We start from the raw sequence: 15,148 nt of genomic DNA, 5'->3' as shown, positions 1-15,148 counted from the left end.
AGGGAATGAGAAATAAACCTCTTTGGTGGGTGATTAAACCTTGCGGGAAACTGAGATGTTGGAGTCTTCCAATATTTGATGTTTTGACTTGAAGTCCCAGCTCTTGGAGTCATGTGATTATATGAGAATCTACCGACTCCAACTGAGATCAGAGCCCCATTGTGCTGGCTGCTATACACATGCGTATTGTGAGACAGTCCCTGCCCCAAATCATTTACAGTCTAAACAGACTAAAGGTGGGAGGGAACACAGATGACTTGCCCAGAGTCACACAGCAGGGCCATGGGAGCAGCAGGATTAGAACTCAGCCTCCTTATGCCCAGCCCTGTGATCTATCCACTAGACCACACTGCCTCCCCTAAAATCAAATCCAGTCTTGGGTGGGAGGGGGCATATTTTACATTCACTGTAACTGTAACTGACTAAAATCCGTTTCTCACCATATAATATTTGAGAACTGACAGGCTAGGAGCAGTTTGCAGCTACAGGCCGTTACACAGAGTGGGCCAGATTCTGCCATCTGTTACACCAGTGAAAATCCAGAGTAGTTCACGTTTGTTGGCATTTGAAAACTGACCGTGCAAAGTGCAGTCCTCTCACTCCATTTGGACCACACTCCCTGGGCTCAACACTTCTGGGCTCGGGGGATGTTACTCAGTGGAGTTTCTCTGGACTTACAGTGCGACTAAAAGCAGAGTCTGACCCCTAGTCACTGTCTGTGTGTGGAATTTGCCAAGCTAGCCCCACGGCATTTCCACTGAGAGAAGCATATTCTGCGCTGTATTTCTGTCCTGAAACCATGAGCACCCATGTCACGTGGGGGTGACACTAAGCTTTTAGTCTGCACATGTGTAACCACCCTGTGCACAGATATCTCCGGTAAGAGAACCATCCAGCCCCTGGGTAAAATACGTGGTTATTTCCATCCCAACTAGAGCCTCATCACAGGAGCGGAAGAGGTCCACATGGAGCTGGAACTTCCAGCACGGGCAGACATGCTTCCACTAGCTCTTGTCGCACTAGCATGTTAAAAACAGCCACGGAGCCGCTGCAGCCTGGGTGGGGTGAGCTGGGCACACCAAATACGTACCTAGGGACCCGGACAGGATCGTCCTCGGGGCAGCTACTCAGTTGCCAGGAGCCCAACTTTTCGTTCAGTTGGTGACTTTGGCCTATAGTTTACGAGCAATAGGAAAAGTGGGCTACTGCATGCATAGAAGACACAGAAGGGCCTTCATTGCCTGCTTCTGAAATTCCCAAACGAGCCCCTTCAGGCTTTTTCCCAGGCTGCCCCTCAGACTGGGGAGGTATTCCCCATCCACATCCTCAGAGCCACTTCAGTGTCCTCCTTCAGGTCCCCGGGGAAAGCCTTCCTTTGCTGGAATGTCTATAAAACCCTTAACCACGGGTGGTGGGCTGAGACTGCTGCCTACCATGCTCACCAGTGCTGACTGTCTCATTGCTTCCCCGCATCAACCAGTCTGTATCCATGTATCGTCTCTTGGCTTATACTTAGATGGCAAGCTTTTTGGGACAGGGACCGTTTTTTTGTTCTATCTGTGTACAGCGCCTAGCACCTTGGGGTCTTGGTCCATGACCGGGGCTCCTAGGTGCTACACAAATACAACAATAATAATAATAAAAAGAGGGGAGAACAGCATTCCCCGAAGGAAGGCGTGCAGAACAGTCACTAGGAGTGGGGTCCTGGAAGTGATATTTTTCCAAGGCAGTTTGTATGCAGGGCATGAAAAGAAGCTTTGAGAGCTCAGAAGGGTTGGGAGAAAAGAAGATGAGAAAACAGAAGGAGATGACTGGGGAAGAGGGAAGCATTTGGGGCAGGGCTGGGGAATAGTTTGATGGTGTTTAAATTTATTCCTGGAGATTTAAAATCATAGAATCATAGAATATCAGGGTTGGAAGGGACGTCAGGAGGTCATCTCGTCCAACCCCCTGCTCAAAGCAGGGCCCATCCCCAACTTTACCTTTCAAGCTTCTCCAGGCAAATAAAGGCAGGGCGATCGGCGCTCCAAAAAGGGCCATTTAAAGGCAATTACTGTTGGAGTGCTGAAAATAACTACCAATAAGTCTAATGCTCAGGGGGCACAGTGATTAAAGCACTGCCTCAAACAGGTTTCAGCTCTCTGTGCAGATATTAGGTAGCACAATAGCGAAGTGGTGTAGATTAGTCATGAATGCTGAGCGCTGGCCTGACGCAAAGAGATGGTTGAACCACCCCGGAGCACTGCCTTCAGCTACAGCACTGGCCAAGCTTCGGGTGCAAGCCAGAGACGAAGCCCCTTTGGTTACTGACCTGCTGTGGCTGCTGAAGTGAGCAAGTTGGGCATCACTTCACTCGCATCGGGGAAACGTGCAAGGGAGGGAACGGGACTTCCTAAAGACAAGCACAGGCAGGACACATCTGCTCAGAACAGCAGTGAAAACCCAAACAGAAGAGTGGATATGTTCCCGAGCCACAGGGTGGTTTGTAACCACTGCTCACAGGCTCACTGCCTACCGGGTTTAGAGGTATATATTTGACGGGAGGTGTCTGAAGTCAGCGTTAGCACAGAGGCCTTGGTGTTGCCGACTCTCATGATTTTGTCATGAGGCTCACGATAATCACTGTTTGCCTTAAAGCCCCAGCTCCTGGAATCATGTGGATCCATGATGATTTCAGCCTTCAGTCTTAAAGAAAAGGTCAGCCCTCACGGCTGTGGGGGAAGCTTCAAAATGTGACCCCAGTGCACCCTAAAGGTCCAAAAAGCAGAAGGCAAATGAAAAGAACCCCACATCTATTATTGGTACATAATCTCATGATTTTATAACCAATCTCAGGATTTTTGATGACTGTCATGATTTGTGACCATTTGGGGTTGGCGATCCTGGAGGCCTCGATCTGCCAATGACAACCGCAAGCCTCCTTTCTTCCCCCCACATGCCTCTGGACCTTCTTCCACTCCATCCCCGTGCTTGCAACGTCCTTGCCCACATCCCTCTCCCATGAGCTCACCCGCTCCTCAGTCAAATCACTCCCCAGAAGACCCATTTACAGCAGCAGCATCCGAATAGCCTTGTAATCACATAGTCATCATATGTGTCCTTCCTTATTCTCCCCCTGCTCCTGGAGTGTATATCTTCACTTGTCACTCACGTTCACCAGTGCTCAAGTCCACCAGGACCTTAACCCAGGCTCATTCAGAGGAAGGTGCTACGCTGCATCAGGTTGGCAGAACATTTTGTAAGTCCGCTTTGGCAGCAAACCTGATGTTCTTTGTTCTGCAATGTGCCACGCACGCTGATGGAGCTATGTTAATGACTGACGGTAATGTGGAGAAGGGAGCAGGTGCACGAGTGCTCAGGGTAATAAAAATTGGTGCATCTGAGGAGATGCACATGCAAGCATGACCCTCCTGGTACTAATAAGGCACTTGGCTGTATGCTCCCCTTTGGTCTTACTCTTGCTACTAAAGAGGGGTAACCTAGCATCTGCTTGGCAATGGCTCATGAGTGCAGACTGGAATCACTTGTTCGGCTCATCCCTTTTTTGCCTAGCACGTACACAAATCACGCTTGGCACTATTGCCCTCCAAGATCCATCTCTCAGTACCCATCTGCGACGGGCCAAAAGGCCCAGAGGTTCTCTCTCCCGCATCTGTTATAACCATACAGCTAAGGGTAGCCTAGTATTCCTCCTTACCTGTAAGGGGTTAAGAAGCTCAAATAACCTGGTTGGTACCTGACCAAAAGAACCAATGGGGAAAGAAGATACTTTCAAATCTTGCGGGATGGGGGGGGAAGGCTTTGTTTGGTTTGTTCTCTTGGGAAGCAGAGAAGCATCAGGTCAGAAAACTCCTTCTCCTATAAACCATCCTAAAAGTCTCTCATTTTACAAAAATTGTAAGTAAAAGCCAGGCAAGGCGTGTTAGATTATCTTTTGTTTTGCTTGTGAATTTTTCCTTTGCTGGAAGAAGGTTTATTCCTGTTGTCTGTAACTTTGAAACTAAGCCTAGAGGAAGTTCTATTGTGGTTTTGAAACTTTTGTTACCCTGTAAAATTATTTTCCATCCTGATTTTACAGAGGTGATTTTTACCTTTTTTTTAAATAAAATCCTTCTTTTAAGAACCTGACTGATTTCTCTATTGTCCTAGGACCCAGGGGTTTGGGTCTGTGATCACTTTGTAACCAATTGGTTAGGATATTATTCTCAAGCCTCCCCGGGAAAGGGGGTGTAAGGGCTTGGGGGGATATTTTGGGGGAATAGGAACTCCAAGTGGTCCTTTCCCTGATTCTTTGTTAAATCACTTGGTGGTGGCAGCATCCCGTCCAAGGGCAAAGAATTTGTGCCTTGGGGAAGTTTTAACCTAAGCTGGTAGAAATAAGTTTAGGGGGTCTTTCATGTGGGTCCCCACAACTGTACCCTAGAGTTCAGAGTGTGGAGGGAACCCTGACAGCATCCGTCCTGAATTTTGGGGCTTCTGATAAAGTGGAGCCTGGCTTCAGTGCTGACACAGGTTACGCAAAACTAAAATGAAATCTTGCCGTCCCAGCCCAGCTCCAGCGACAATACAGGTCGTCTTCCTAATGCAGGAAATATCCCTTATTAACTGCATCCTAATAAGGATTCTGATAGCCGGCGTTCCTGAACCATGAACGTTTACAAGAAACCGATGGCCAGTGGTTATTTGTCTGGTACAGTGAAATTTGTAGCTGTCAGAAAATCAGCACGATACAAAACCACACTGATGTCCAAATTGTAGAGCAGAATGAAGAGAGCATTGGTTTGGATGCAATTTGCGAGAGAAAATGACTCGGAGTTCTCAGTTGTTCCCAGTATCACCCCCACAGCCATTCAAGAGGGTCAAGCAGCTGGTGAGCTAACTAATGACTTTAGTATGGCTAGTCATTTTCTGTGTATATAATCTGAAGGGACTCCCACCAATGCATCTAAACAGAGGTCTGCAATTTCATGCTGGAGTCCTGCTGCGATTGACCAGATGGGATCACTGCTTTCTTGGGTACTGCTCAGGGCACATTACTTCTTTTGGCACCAAGTCAGGAAAGCACTTAAGCACATGCTTAAACTGACCTCAGTGGCACTCTGCATAGGCTTTAAGCTAAGCACACGCTGAAGTGTTTTACTGAATCAGGGTCTTTGTCATGGGAGGCGAGTATCAAAGGCCAGGGGAGATTAAGCTTCCCCTAACCCAGGCCGTGGTCCCACCCATGCGCTGCCCCAAGGCCCCTTTCTCTCCCGCAAAGCCAGTGGTGGCTCAGCTCTGGCTGGCGGCCTGGAGCTGGGGCTTGGCTGGAGGCCTGAGGGCAACTTGAGCCAGCAGGCAGCTCGGGGCTGTCCAGTGACCTGGGGCTGCTCAGGGCCAGCTGGCACAGCTGAGGCAGATCGGCTGGGGAGGGCTAGCTGGCAGCTCAGGGAGCAGGCCAGCTGGCGCCTCTGGGGGTCGGTCTGGTAGTCTGGGCCAGCTGCTTTGGCTGGGACTCCTCCGACCGCGGGGGTGGGTGAGGACATTCGTGGTTCTGGCGAGCGAGGGGTGGAAGGGGCAGGGCCTCAGGTGGAAGGGGTGGGGCCAGGGGTTAGCCTCCCCGAAGGGGCAGCTGACATGCCACCCATGGTCTTTGTTACACTTTGATGAGGAATTAAAGCTTTGGATCATACACATGTAAACAGTACGAAATCCATGGCTCCCGAGAAGCTCCACGATAGTCGCAATGCAGCATAGAACCGTCATGAGGAATTTCACACCAACAGGTGTGAAAGAATCTGTATCTTTTTCGGTCCCAAGCCCCAGGCCCTATCACTTGAGCTAAAGGAAAACACTTTCGCACAGTAGAACTATTTGAAAAAAAGGTAAAGCATCTTTCTTGAACATTTCTGAAAGACTCTCAAGTGCCTTGCTTTGCTCAGTGTTTTTCATTGCATTTTTAGTATTTCATAAAAAAAAACTGAAATAAAAATGTCTTTTCACTTGGTGGGGAAATGCCTACTTTCAGTCACCTTTTACATTTTTTTCCCCACTGGAAACCGGTGAGGGAAAAAGTAAAGAATGGCGAACAGGCGTGGGATTTTCCCACCAAAATAAAATGGGGAAAAAACTGAAGCCTTTTGAAAATTTTGAACAGAAATTTCAAGAATGTGAAATGCTTTCCTGAAACATTTCAGTTGAGTCAAGTGCTCAGACCTGCTGTGGGGCAGTGTTTCTGTGGCAGAGACGGCCCAGCCTGCCCTAGCAGCGAGGTTCCCCCACTGAGAGCTCAGCTGAAATCACTGAGAGCTGTGTGGAACCTCAAGAGACCAACGCGCAGAGGTCACAGTGGCAGGTGGCAGCAGAAGTGATGGCACAGGGCTACTGGCAACAGAGCGATGGAGTGAACGGGGGCACAACGAACAACAGTGGCCAGAGCGAACAGTGAGCAGCTGGAGGAACGAGCAAGGCGCCTTCTTGCCCCCCACCTGGGAGGTGAACTCATGTGAAAGCAGCTCTGAAATCTGAGTCTCCACTGACCAAGGACAACACCGGTGAGTGCTCATGAGGCTGTTAAGAATGCTGGAGACACAACACAGTTCATGCGAACAAACATGGCCGTGGCATCCTACTTTTATGATGTCATTTTATATTGGACACTGGTGCACATGTCCAATAGCCAGTTCACTACAGTATATCCTTCTCAGAATTCATGTGGATGGCAGTATTCTAAGGTTTAACTACTACCATGACATATATAAGCCTGTATATATGTGACATTTTGAACACGTATTAGCTTCGGTTCTGTCCAGACAGTACACCCTGAAATGCTAATATAGTAAAATGGGGAAATGCATATTTTAGGTGTTCTTTGATGCAAAATGCAAAGCCCTCATTAAATTGCATCTCTGATCTCACTGATCCATACAGCCACCCTCACGCTGTTCAGATCTCCCTTTTCATGCAAGTGTTCAAGAAAGTTTCACCCAAATTATTTCCTTCCTGGAGGCATCTTCTGCCTTTGAAACACGCAGCGTTAGCTGTCAGTGAGTCAGAGAGGAGCACAGTGCATATCAAAGCCACCCTTGCACTTCCACCGCAGGAGTGCACCTGAAAAAGAACAGGAGGTGCCACGAGGGGGCTATTCATGGATCCCCACAGAAGGAAGGGACGTACCAAGAGCCCTCCATGTACTGTGCTCCCAGCTATCGAAGTGCTGAACACCAGCCAACGTCAGGACATCTCCCTCCTTCTTAATAACCTTTCAAGAGCCTGGTGACTGCCTGCTGAGAAAGTTAGCACTCGGGGTGCTCTCATCAGCGGTGCACAGCATGAGGCCATTAGAGCGAATGGACATTATCCCAATGCTACTAACATGAAACGCTCTCACAACTCACAGCAAATCCAGGCAGGCCAGGTTCTCCGGGTTCTCCCTGGGAGAGAAGGAGCAATGAGTTAAACACACAGGAAAGTCACATGTGTCTGCTACACACCGTGCAAACAATTACCATTCAGTCACTTGATCCCTAGTAAGGATTCCCCTCCAAAACCCATATCATCATCATTTTAGCTCCTGGAGGATCCCGAAGCACTTTGCTTGCTGTACGAATACAGGCATCGCTTATCATACTGCCAAGCTAGTGCAGCCACCTCTGGGGTGGGAGGCGGCAGCTGTCTAACCGCCGCACAGCAACACGGCACACAATTTAGGATGGGAAGTGAAAAATAAAACATCTGATGGAAGAAACTGCAGGGGGAATTGAAAGTAGTTATTCAGTTCGGAGATGGAAGTAACACCATGAACTCTTGCAAAATGTGCCCTGGGACGACAAATAGTCTGATGCCAGACGGATTTCATTTATCGGCTGAAACACAGAGGGTCTGGCTGAACTCATTCCATTTGCAATTTGATGTTCTGTGGACTTTGCCCCAACCCCTTCTTTTGCAGCAACTCCTCTTATGGCAACGTGCATCCTCAGAGCACTTTAGGAACCTCAGTGAGGGCATCCAGCACCCCAGCGAGGTAGCGTTATCCCCAGTTGATAAATGGAGTAAGGGAAACACAGGGGCCTGATTCACCCTTCCAGCTGAGATGCATTCAGTGCAGGAACCTCTGCACTTGCTGGTATTCTGGGCCTGGCTGGGGGACCTGGCCAGGCTTGGTGTAAATTAGAGCAGCCCTCAAGACTGCTTCAACGTACACCCAAGATGCCCATGTGTCTCCCTAGGAGGAGGAGTGGGAGGCTGGCACAGCCTTTCCACCGGGTCTATGATGACAAGGGAACTCGCTTACACAGAGGCATTTCACAGGAAGTTGTGGAAGAGGGGGAGAAATCTGCAGACTTTAAGGCCTCTTTACACCACTAGGGACCTTAGAGCAAGGGGCCCCAGAGAGCTTGAGTGACTCCCAAGGCCACAAAAGGAGTCAGCACAATCCCCAGGCTCAGGACTTCCTGCTTCCAGTCCCGCACCGTGACCACTTGGAGAACACTACGGCACATGGTTCCTCCAGGACACTGACCTCGAACAAAAGTACCGGCGTGCTCTAAATGGAGTGCGCAATGGGGCAGAAAAACCTGGTGACAAGATGACCCAAGTGGAAGCTGGAGAATGTCTAGCCTGGACCAGCACTTGAACACTGCCTGGTGCAGTGCCCCACTGGGAAGATCCTGTCGACCCACCCCCAGCCCTCCAAACTATTCAAGATAAGTGACAAAGCCAGGGCTCAGTTCCAGTGGTGGAGCGACAAGCTATGATGGTAACCATGTAGGTTTCTCAGCGTTCATTTGGGCCATTGTACTAACCTTCTGTCCCACTGGTCCTCTGGCACCGAACAGTCCCATGGCCCCTTTGACACCTGCCTCACCTTTGACCCCCTAAAATCGAACACACAAACCAAGAAACTTGTTTATTCAGAAATTGCCATTTCCACTTAAAAACATACCTCGCCTCCTGCCCCCCTACACCTTTATTTGGAATTATAGATTGGGGCCTCCTCACCACGCAGTTGACACCCATGATTTCCCCAAGGGGCGAGGTTTTCCAATGTTTTCACCCTGTGGATCACCTCATGAGAAAGAAGATCCCCACACCACCACCCCATTTCCACCCTCCCAATCCCCCCTGCTGGGTTCTCAACGGCTCATTCTGCGCCATCGTTTAGAAGCGCTGATCTAGATGTTTGATTAACAGGGGTCACTTGGTGTAGCTCTCGGAGCCCTGCGGAATCCTGATTGATGAGGCAGGGAATTTACTTCTTACACAGAATATGCCACGGGATCAGGGGCTGCCTCCTTTTGAGAAGCTGCAACGAATACAATGCTGGCAGCTATTGCTCCTGAACGGGCAGTCAGTGGAGGAACAGGTGGAAATGGAGGAGAATTATAATAGCACCCTGCATTTACATAGCGCCTTTAAGGATCCCAAAGCACCATTCAACTACACATGTGCATAGGTGAGGGAACCAAGGCACAGCGCGCTGCATAATAGCTGCGTGGGGGGAAGAACAGAAAAGCCAACCAGCCCATACAGACAACGCCATGGGATCTGCAGCAGCCACCCAAAGCAAAACCGATCTCTGTTTTTAAGGAATCATAACACCAGTTCTCCGATGACGGGGAACTTACACCATTTCCCGTGATGATACCACAGTCAACTGGCTAGCGCGTATGTGCACTGCTGCCTTCTAGTGGAGAGAATAAGAACTGCCCAACTGTTTATATAGCCACCACAGTAACTGCATCACTTGTGCATGTCTACACTTTGCTCCTTGTGTCAGAGACGCGCATCCTCACCGGAAGAGCTTGCACCGATTGAACTGTCAGCGTGGGGCATTGTGGGACAGCTTCTGAAAGCCAGCAACAGTCGATGTAAGCAATGCAGTGTCTACACTGTCACTGCGTTACCCTAACTACATCAACCCTGACTTTATGCTTCCTGTGGAGGTGGTGTTAGTAAGACGGTGTAGTGGGCCAGTGACGTCAGTGGGAGCAAAATTTTAGTGTAGACGCTTAGAGAGTTAAGTCAAAGTAAGTTGCCTTGTGTCGAGCTAACTCTGTCGAGTAGACCGGGGCTAAATGAGCCCCCGTACACCAGCCAGCAGAGTGCGTTGAGTGGATACTATGCAAGATATCCTATAGAGGGCAGCAGTGCACATGTAAGTTCTGTATATCCCAAATGAAGCCGTCTAAGACCCCCAATGAATACGGCGGTTCCTACCTTTTCTCCTGCAGGCCCATCCTCCCCTTTCTCGCCTTTGTCTCCATCGAAGCCTGGCGGGCCCCGCTCACCCTACGGGATCAGACAGAAGCTCTATGAACTACACTCGCACCCCACGCCTGCATCTTCCAAACCTAGACATGCCTCTTTGCTATGCTTATGCCAGGCGTGCATCTAAGGACCTCGCAGCACTCAGTGACCGCAACTCGCAGAGGTGTATTTCTAGGTCAAGCTTCCCCACCTTGCTGCTCAGGGGTCAGAAGGTAGCTCAGTTCCATGCCCTCTAGGAGCTGGATTGATGCCACCCACTTTGTTTCGCACAGGCAACCAAACAGCAAAAATTATTCAGCAGCAGCTTGTACAGACACAGATAGGTATTATTAACAGCACTTGGCCCTGTGCAGCCGCAATCATTTGCAGATCTCAAAGCATTTTGCAAAGGCTAATAGGTATCATTAACCCCATTTTCCAGAAGGCCGAATCTAGGGAAGCGAGAGGTTAAGTGACTGCCTAAGATTGCATAGTGAACCAAAAATGGGAACATACCCCAGATCTGCCGGACCCCCAGTCCCATGCTCTAGCCACTGTCCCACACTGCTTCTCTGTAGACAATCAACCCAGGGTTGAAACCAGCCACCTAACGGTGAGAGGCCCTTTATGCCATACCCAATCCCTGGAGCTATCCATCTCCCCTGGCTGGGCCCTTCCTGAGCTAGCCAGCCCTCTGAGATAGTCACCAGGCTTGTTCAGTTCATCTGTGCATCAACTCAGCCAGGGCTCCCATCTCAAAAGCCACTGAACGCACAGAAACCAGAACCAGGACATGGAATACACAGGAGAGCACAAACACCAATCAAGTAGGTTAAGACTGAGGGCTGTACTACTTGGGTCCAATTCTGGCAGTTGGTTTGGTGTGGGGGGTGGCTAGATGGTGCTTGGAGGCCTGTGATATACAGGAGGTCAAATTAGATGATCTGGTGGCCTCTGCTAGCCTTAAACACTGTGACTCTTAGGGTCCGTCTACACTGCTATGTAAACCCAGGGTTAGTAGAACTCGAGTTATCTGACCCTAGGTTTGCTAACCTAGGGCTTGAGTGCTTACACTCATTTGTAACCCCAGGTGAGAAATTGTTGAACGTTGGGTCCCAACCTGGGGCTCCAGCATCTGCACTATGTATTATGCAGGCCCGAGTGCAACCACCCATATCCCAAAATTCCTAACAACCTCCCAAAATGTGGCTGCTCTAGCCGTTTGTTCATGGTGCAGTGTGGGAAAACGTGACTGTCCACCAGCCAAAGGGAGTCAGCCTGTGGGATACCGTTGGCAGACTCCCAGAGCATGAGTCTACACTACAAAGAAATAGGGCTTGAACCCTGGGTCCCAGCTTGACTCAGGCTCGGACCCTCCATGCCCGTGGAATCCTGGGTCTGAGCCCTGGGTTAGCATGATGTGTGAGCAGATGTAAGGGGGGTTAGGCTGCTGCCTGGGTTTGAACTCTGGGCTTCTACTGCAGTATAGATATATACCCAATGACCACTACTGCAGATGAGAGAATGAACTGCTCCCAGTTACTGAAGGTAACATGCTTTCAAAGAGAACTGTCACAACCTACCGGATCTCCTTTGTTGCCTTTATAGCCTTGAGGTCCAAAAATAATAATGGGTTCACCCTAGGAAACAAACAGGCAAGAACGATGGACACACAAGCCATGATGCAGAATTGCAGTTACCATATGCCCCACTGGACAGACCGACCTTTGCTGCGAATGGCTCAGCAGACAACATGCTGGGTGATTCACACAGCAAAAATAAAGGTATCAAAATATCCACCCTGCCCCTGAGCCACAATACAGATTTCAGCTGCACGAGGCAAAGCAGGAGACCTAGGTTCATTCCTGATCTTGGGTGCGGCGCAGATGGGAGACTTTCATCCCAGTGTGGCGAGCTGGCTCTTCACCATAGCGTGAAGCTCACTTGAAAGACAGAATAGAACGACAGTTCACGTTGATCTCCCCAGCGCTGCACTAGGACGAACCATAACAGTGACGTCTCACTGCTCCATGCATGGCATCCCATTATATAGATGGAGACGTGGAGGGCATGATGGGGTGTTCCCTCTACAGGAGCCCCAAGCAGGTTAATGTGGGCCAGAAGGGGCAAAATAACCCTATTTGCTGCACCTGGAGGGGAGCCAGGGCTTGATAAGGCCTAACTGCAGATGAAGCCCTGCTAGGGAGGAGCTGGGACAGGATTATACAGCCAGCAAGTGAAAGCAGGAGGGGGCTACACAGCAGGGGCCTGCAGCCACTTTCTAGAGGGAAAGGGAGTTGGTCAGGGACAAGGAGGAAATCCAGGGGGAGAGCACACCTTGGAATCCGGCCCTGGACTAGGGAGTCTGGCAAAAGGACAAGAGGGGTGAAGTAGCCATGGGGAGCAGAGGAAATTCCAGTGGAAATCCAGAGATAGAGGGGTGGGGTAGGAAGGAGTTCAGGAAAACAGCAACAGGGACGAGACTGAGCAGATCTGGATTGCTAGTCACAGGGTCCCTGGGCTGGAACCCAGAGCTGCCTCCAAGCCTGGCAACTAGGAAGTGGTACAAGGCCCAGAGGTGGAACAGAAGACCAACTGAGCTGGCATCCAGATGGCTTGTCCGGTGGGAGTTTGATACCCCAGAAAGGGGACTGTACTGTGGCCTGGCCCGGAGGGCCGAGTCACGAAGAGCGAGCACTTCGAGTTGCAAAGAGAGGGACTGACAATAGGGGGGGCCACAATGGGCAAAAGCTAATTCCAGGCCCAAGCCACAGGAGGGCTCCCCTGCAGTGAGCGGAGCCCTTTCTGCCAAGTGACTCAGCGGCAGAGCTGGGTTGGAATGCAGGAGTTCCTGGAGCAGCAGTCCCCAGCTCAGAGCACAAGACTGTCTTTCTTTCTTTGAGAGAGGCGGGCCAGGGAAAGGATGGCAGCCGAAGGGGCCAAGGGATGGAGAGGTATCAATGGATGATGGGCGAACGCAGAGTGTGGTTCAGGCATGTGCTAAAACGCAGAGCTGGGAGAATAGTGCGAACACTTTTCTGGGAGTAGCCGTTTGAATTTTGCAATGACCGTGTTTCAGTCGCGCTCACGCCCGGTCAACATCCCAGCACTGGGTGACTGAGCTGTACTAGTGGCAGCTTTACAAACATTAGCGAGTTAAGCCCCAAAACTTAACGGTGATGTCAGCAGCGTTAAGGGAGAATAACTTCCCAAAGGCACGAATATAGGACAGTCCGATGTGCTATCTGTGGATATACAGCCTTGGGAGGACGCTAGGGAGGTTTTGCCTCACAGCATGAGTCTGGTGATGGGTATATATTGATGTCAATATCCGCTGGCGAGGGAACTGAAACCCTCATGGAGCACTGCGGTGTATTCTCAACAGTGTAGCAGGCAAGATGACGCTGGAAAGAAATGCACAACTTCTTATTTCCATGCTTTTCAGGTTTTGGATCGATGGGACATCTTGAGGGAGCTTCAGCTGGCACCAAACATAGTCTTTGTTTGCTAATTAATTATGATCTTTAGTAGCACACACTGCACATTTAAATTTCATGGCCTTTCCTCAGAGGTAAATTAATTCCCAACACTCACTTAATCCTCCTTGTTAGCTTCTCTAGAGACTGCAAACCATTTGCAGCAGGGACTCTACTGTGAGTTTGCACAGCATCCCACACAATAATCATCATCATTATCTTCCCTTCCAGTTTGAGACACTCTTCCACTTTCCTGGGCTTGAAGGGTTCCAAAGCAGACTGGATTGGGATTAACAGATTTTTTTAGACCAGAAGAGACCATGGGCTCATCCTTTCCAAGGTCCTGCATAACACAGAGTTTCACACATGTGAAGCAGGAGCTAGAAAGAAAGTTAGGAAGCAATCAATTGGAAGAACTAAGCACAACCCGGTTATCTCCCCCATCCTGTTTTATCTCACAAGCCTCTGTATATTTTATTAAGGAGTCCTTTGGAGAAGGCAGTTCACTTTCCTTTAGGTTGGGAAGTACTTTCAGGTTCCTTCAAGAAAGAGATTAAGAACTGATTTGTCACTGGAGCAGGGTGCCTTTGAAAGTAGTTTCTTCAGACATAAATCATCCTTAATCATTTAATACTCTTTGACTCAACGGTAGCATTGCCATGTAGGTTTTCTAAACCTCCTTTTCTAACAAGCCATTTCACTCAGGAGAGAAGTTAACAGGAAACTTGACAGAGATTCAATACTTGCTGGACCAAAGCAACGGGGCACTTTTCAGATCTCTTCTTAGTCTTGGTTTAATATTACTTGATATAATCAATCTCACGATTTTTAAGACTTTAACATGTTTTGGGATGGACTGTGCAAACTATAATCAGATATATTTTTCACTTCCTGTCCTAAACTGTTACAAAGCGGTACTGTGCGACATTAATCAGCTGCCACATTCCACCTCAGCGGTGGCTGCATTTTTGTGGTGGGTGAAGGATTCCTTCTGAATTCTCATGAAAGCAAGGTCTCATAGCAGTGACTCTAGCCAGCCATGTTACTATCAGAAAATGGTTGAAGCTTCTTCATATAGCTCCGCCAATTCATCTCATATCTAACTTAGAGTACTGGGCTCAGTTCTTGATAAAGACAGAAGTCTACTAGGGACAAAATTGGGTCTACTAATGCCATGCCTTCCATCTCTGAACCAAGGCAGGAGTTGAACCTAGGTCTTCTGAGATGAAAGGCCGAATGCAGACACCAAAATTCAGGATCCATGTCCAGAACTTGCTTCAGATTAGTGGCACCACTGTCCAGGGACTATACAGCTCCCTCTTCTACTTGGTAAGAAAACAGCAGAGGTCCCAGATGTCTGAAAACATATTTTTTTTCATTTATGTCTCTAATTCGTCCACTCATTGACATTATTTTAGACACGTGTCCAGCTGCCAACTGGCATT

At 49.2% G+C, this 15,148-nt stretch overlaps 1 protein-coding gene across 1 annotated transcript in view; it reads right to left on the bottom strand.

Annotated features, from left to right (window-relative positions):
• The window catches only part of LOC311524754 (uncharacterized protein), a 214,824-nt gene that overhangs the window by 62,723 nt on the left and 136,953 nt on the right, over nt 1-15,148 (bottom strand). Inside the window, exons 76-79 of the mRNA XM_084636213.1 lie at nt 11,811-11,867; nt 10,198-10,269; nt 8,784-8,855; nt 7,377-7,412 (exon numbers count right to left, since the gene is read on the bottom strand). Coding sequence (XP_084492339.1) covers nt 7,377-7,412; nt 8,784-8,855; nt 10,198-10,269; nt 11,811-11,867 — 237 coding nt within the window. The remainder of the gene's footprint in view (nt 1-7,376; nt 7,413-8,783; nt 8,856-10,197; nt 10,270-11,810; nt 11,868-15,148) is intronic.

The sequence above is a fragment of the Lepidochelys olivacea genome, assembly GCF_965140295.1.
Source record: "Lepidochelys olivacea isolate rLepOli2 genome assembly, chromosome: 1".
NCBI classification, from domain to species: Eukaryota; Metazoa; Chordata; order Testudines; family Cheloniidae; genus Lepidochelys; species Lepidochelys olivacea.
The sequence above is the reverse complement of the archived record's forward strand: the minus strand, read 5'-3'. Positions and strand labels throughout refer to the sequence as shown.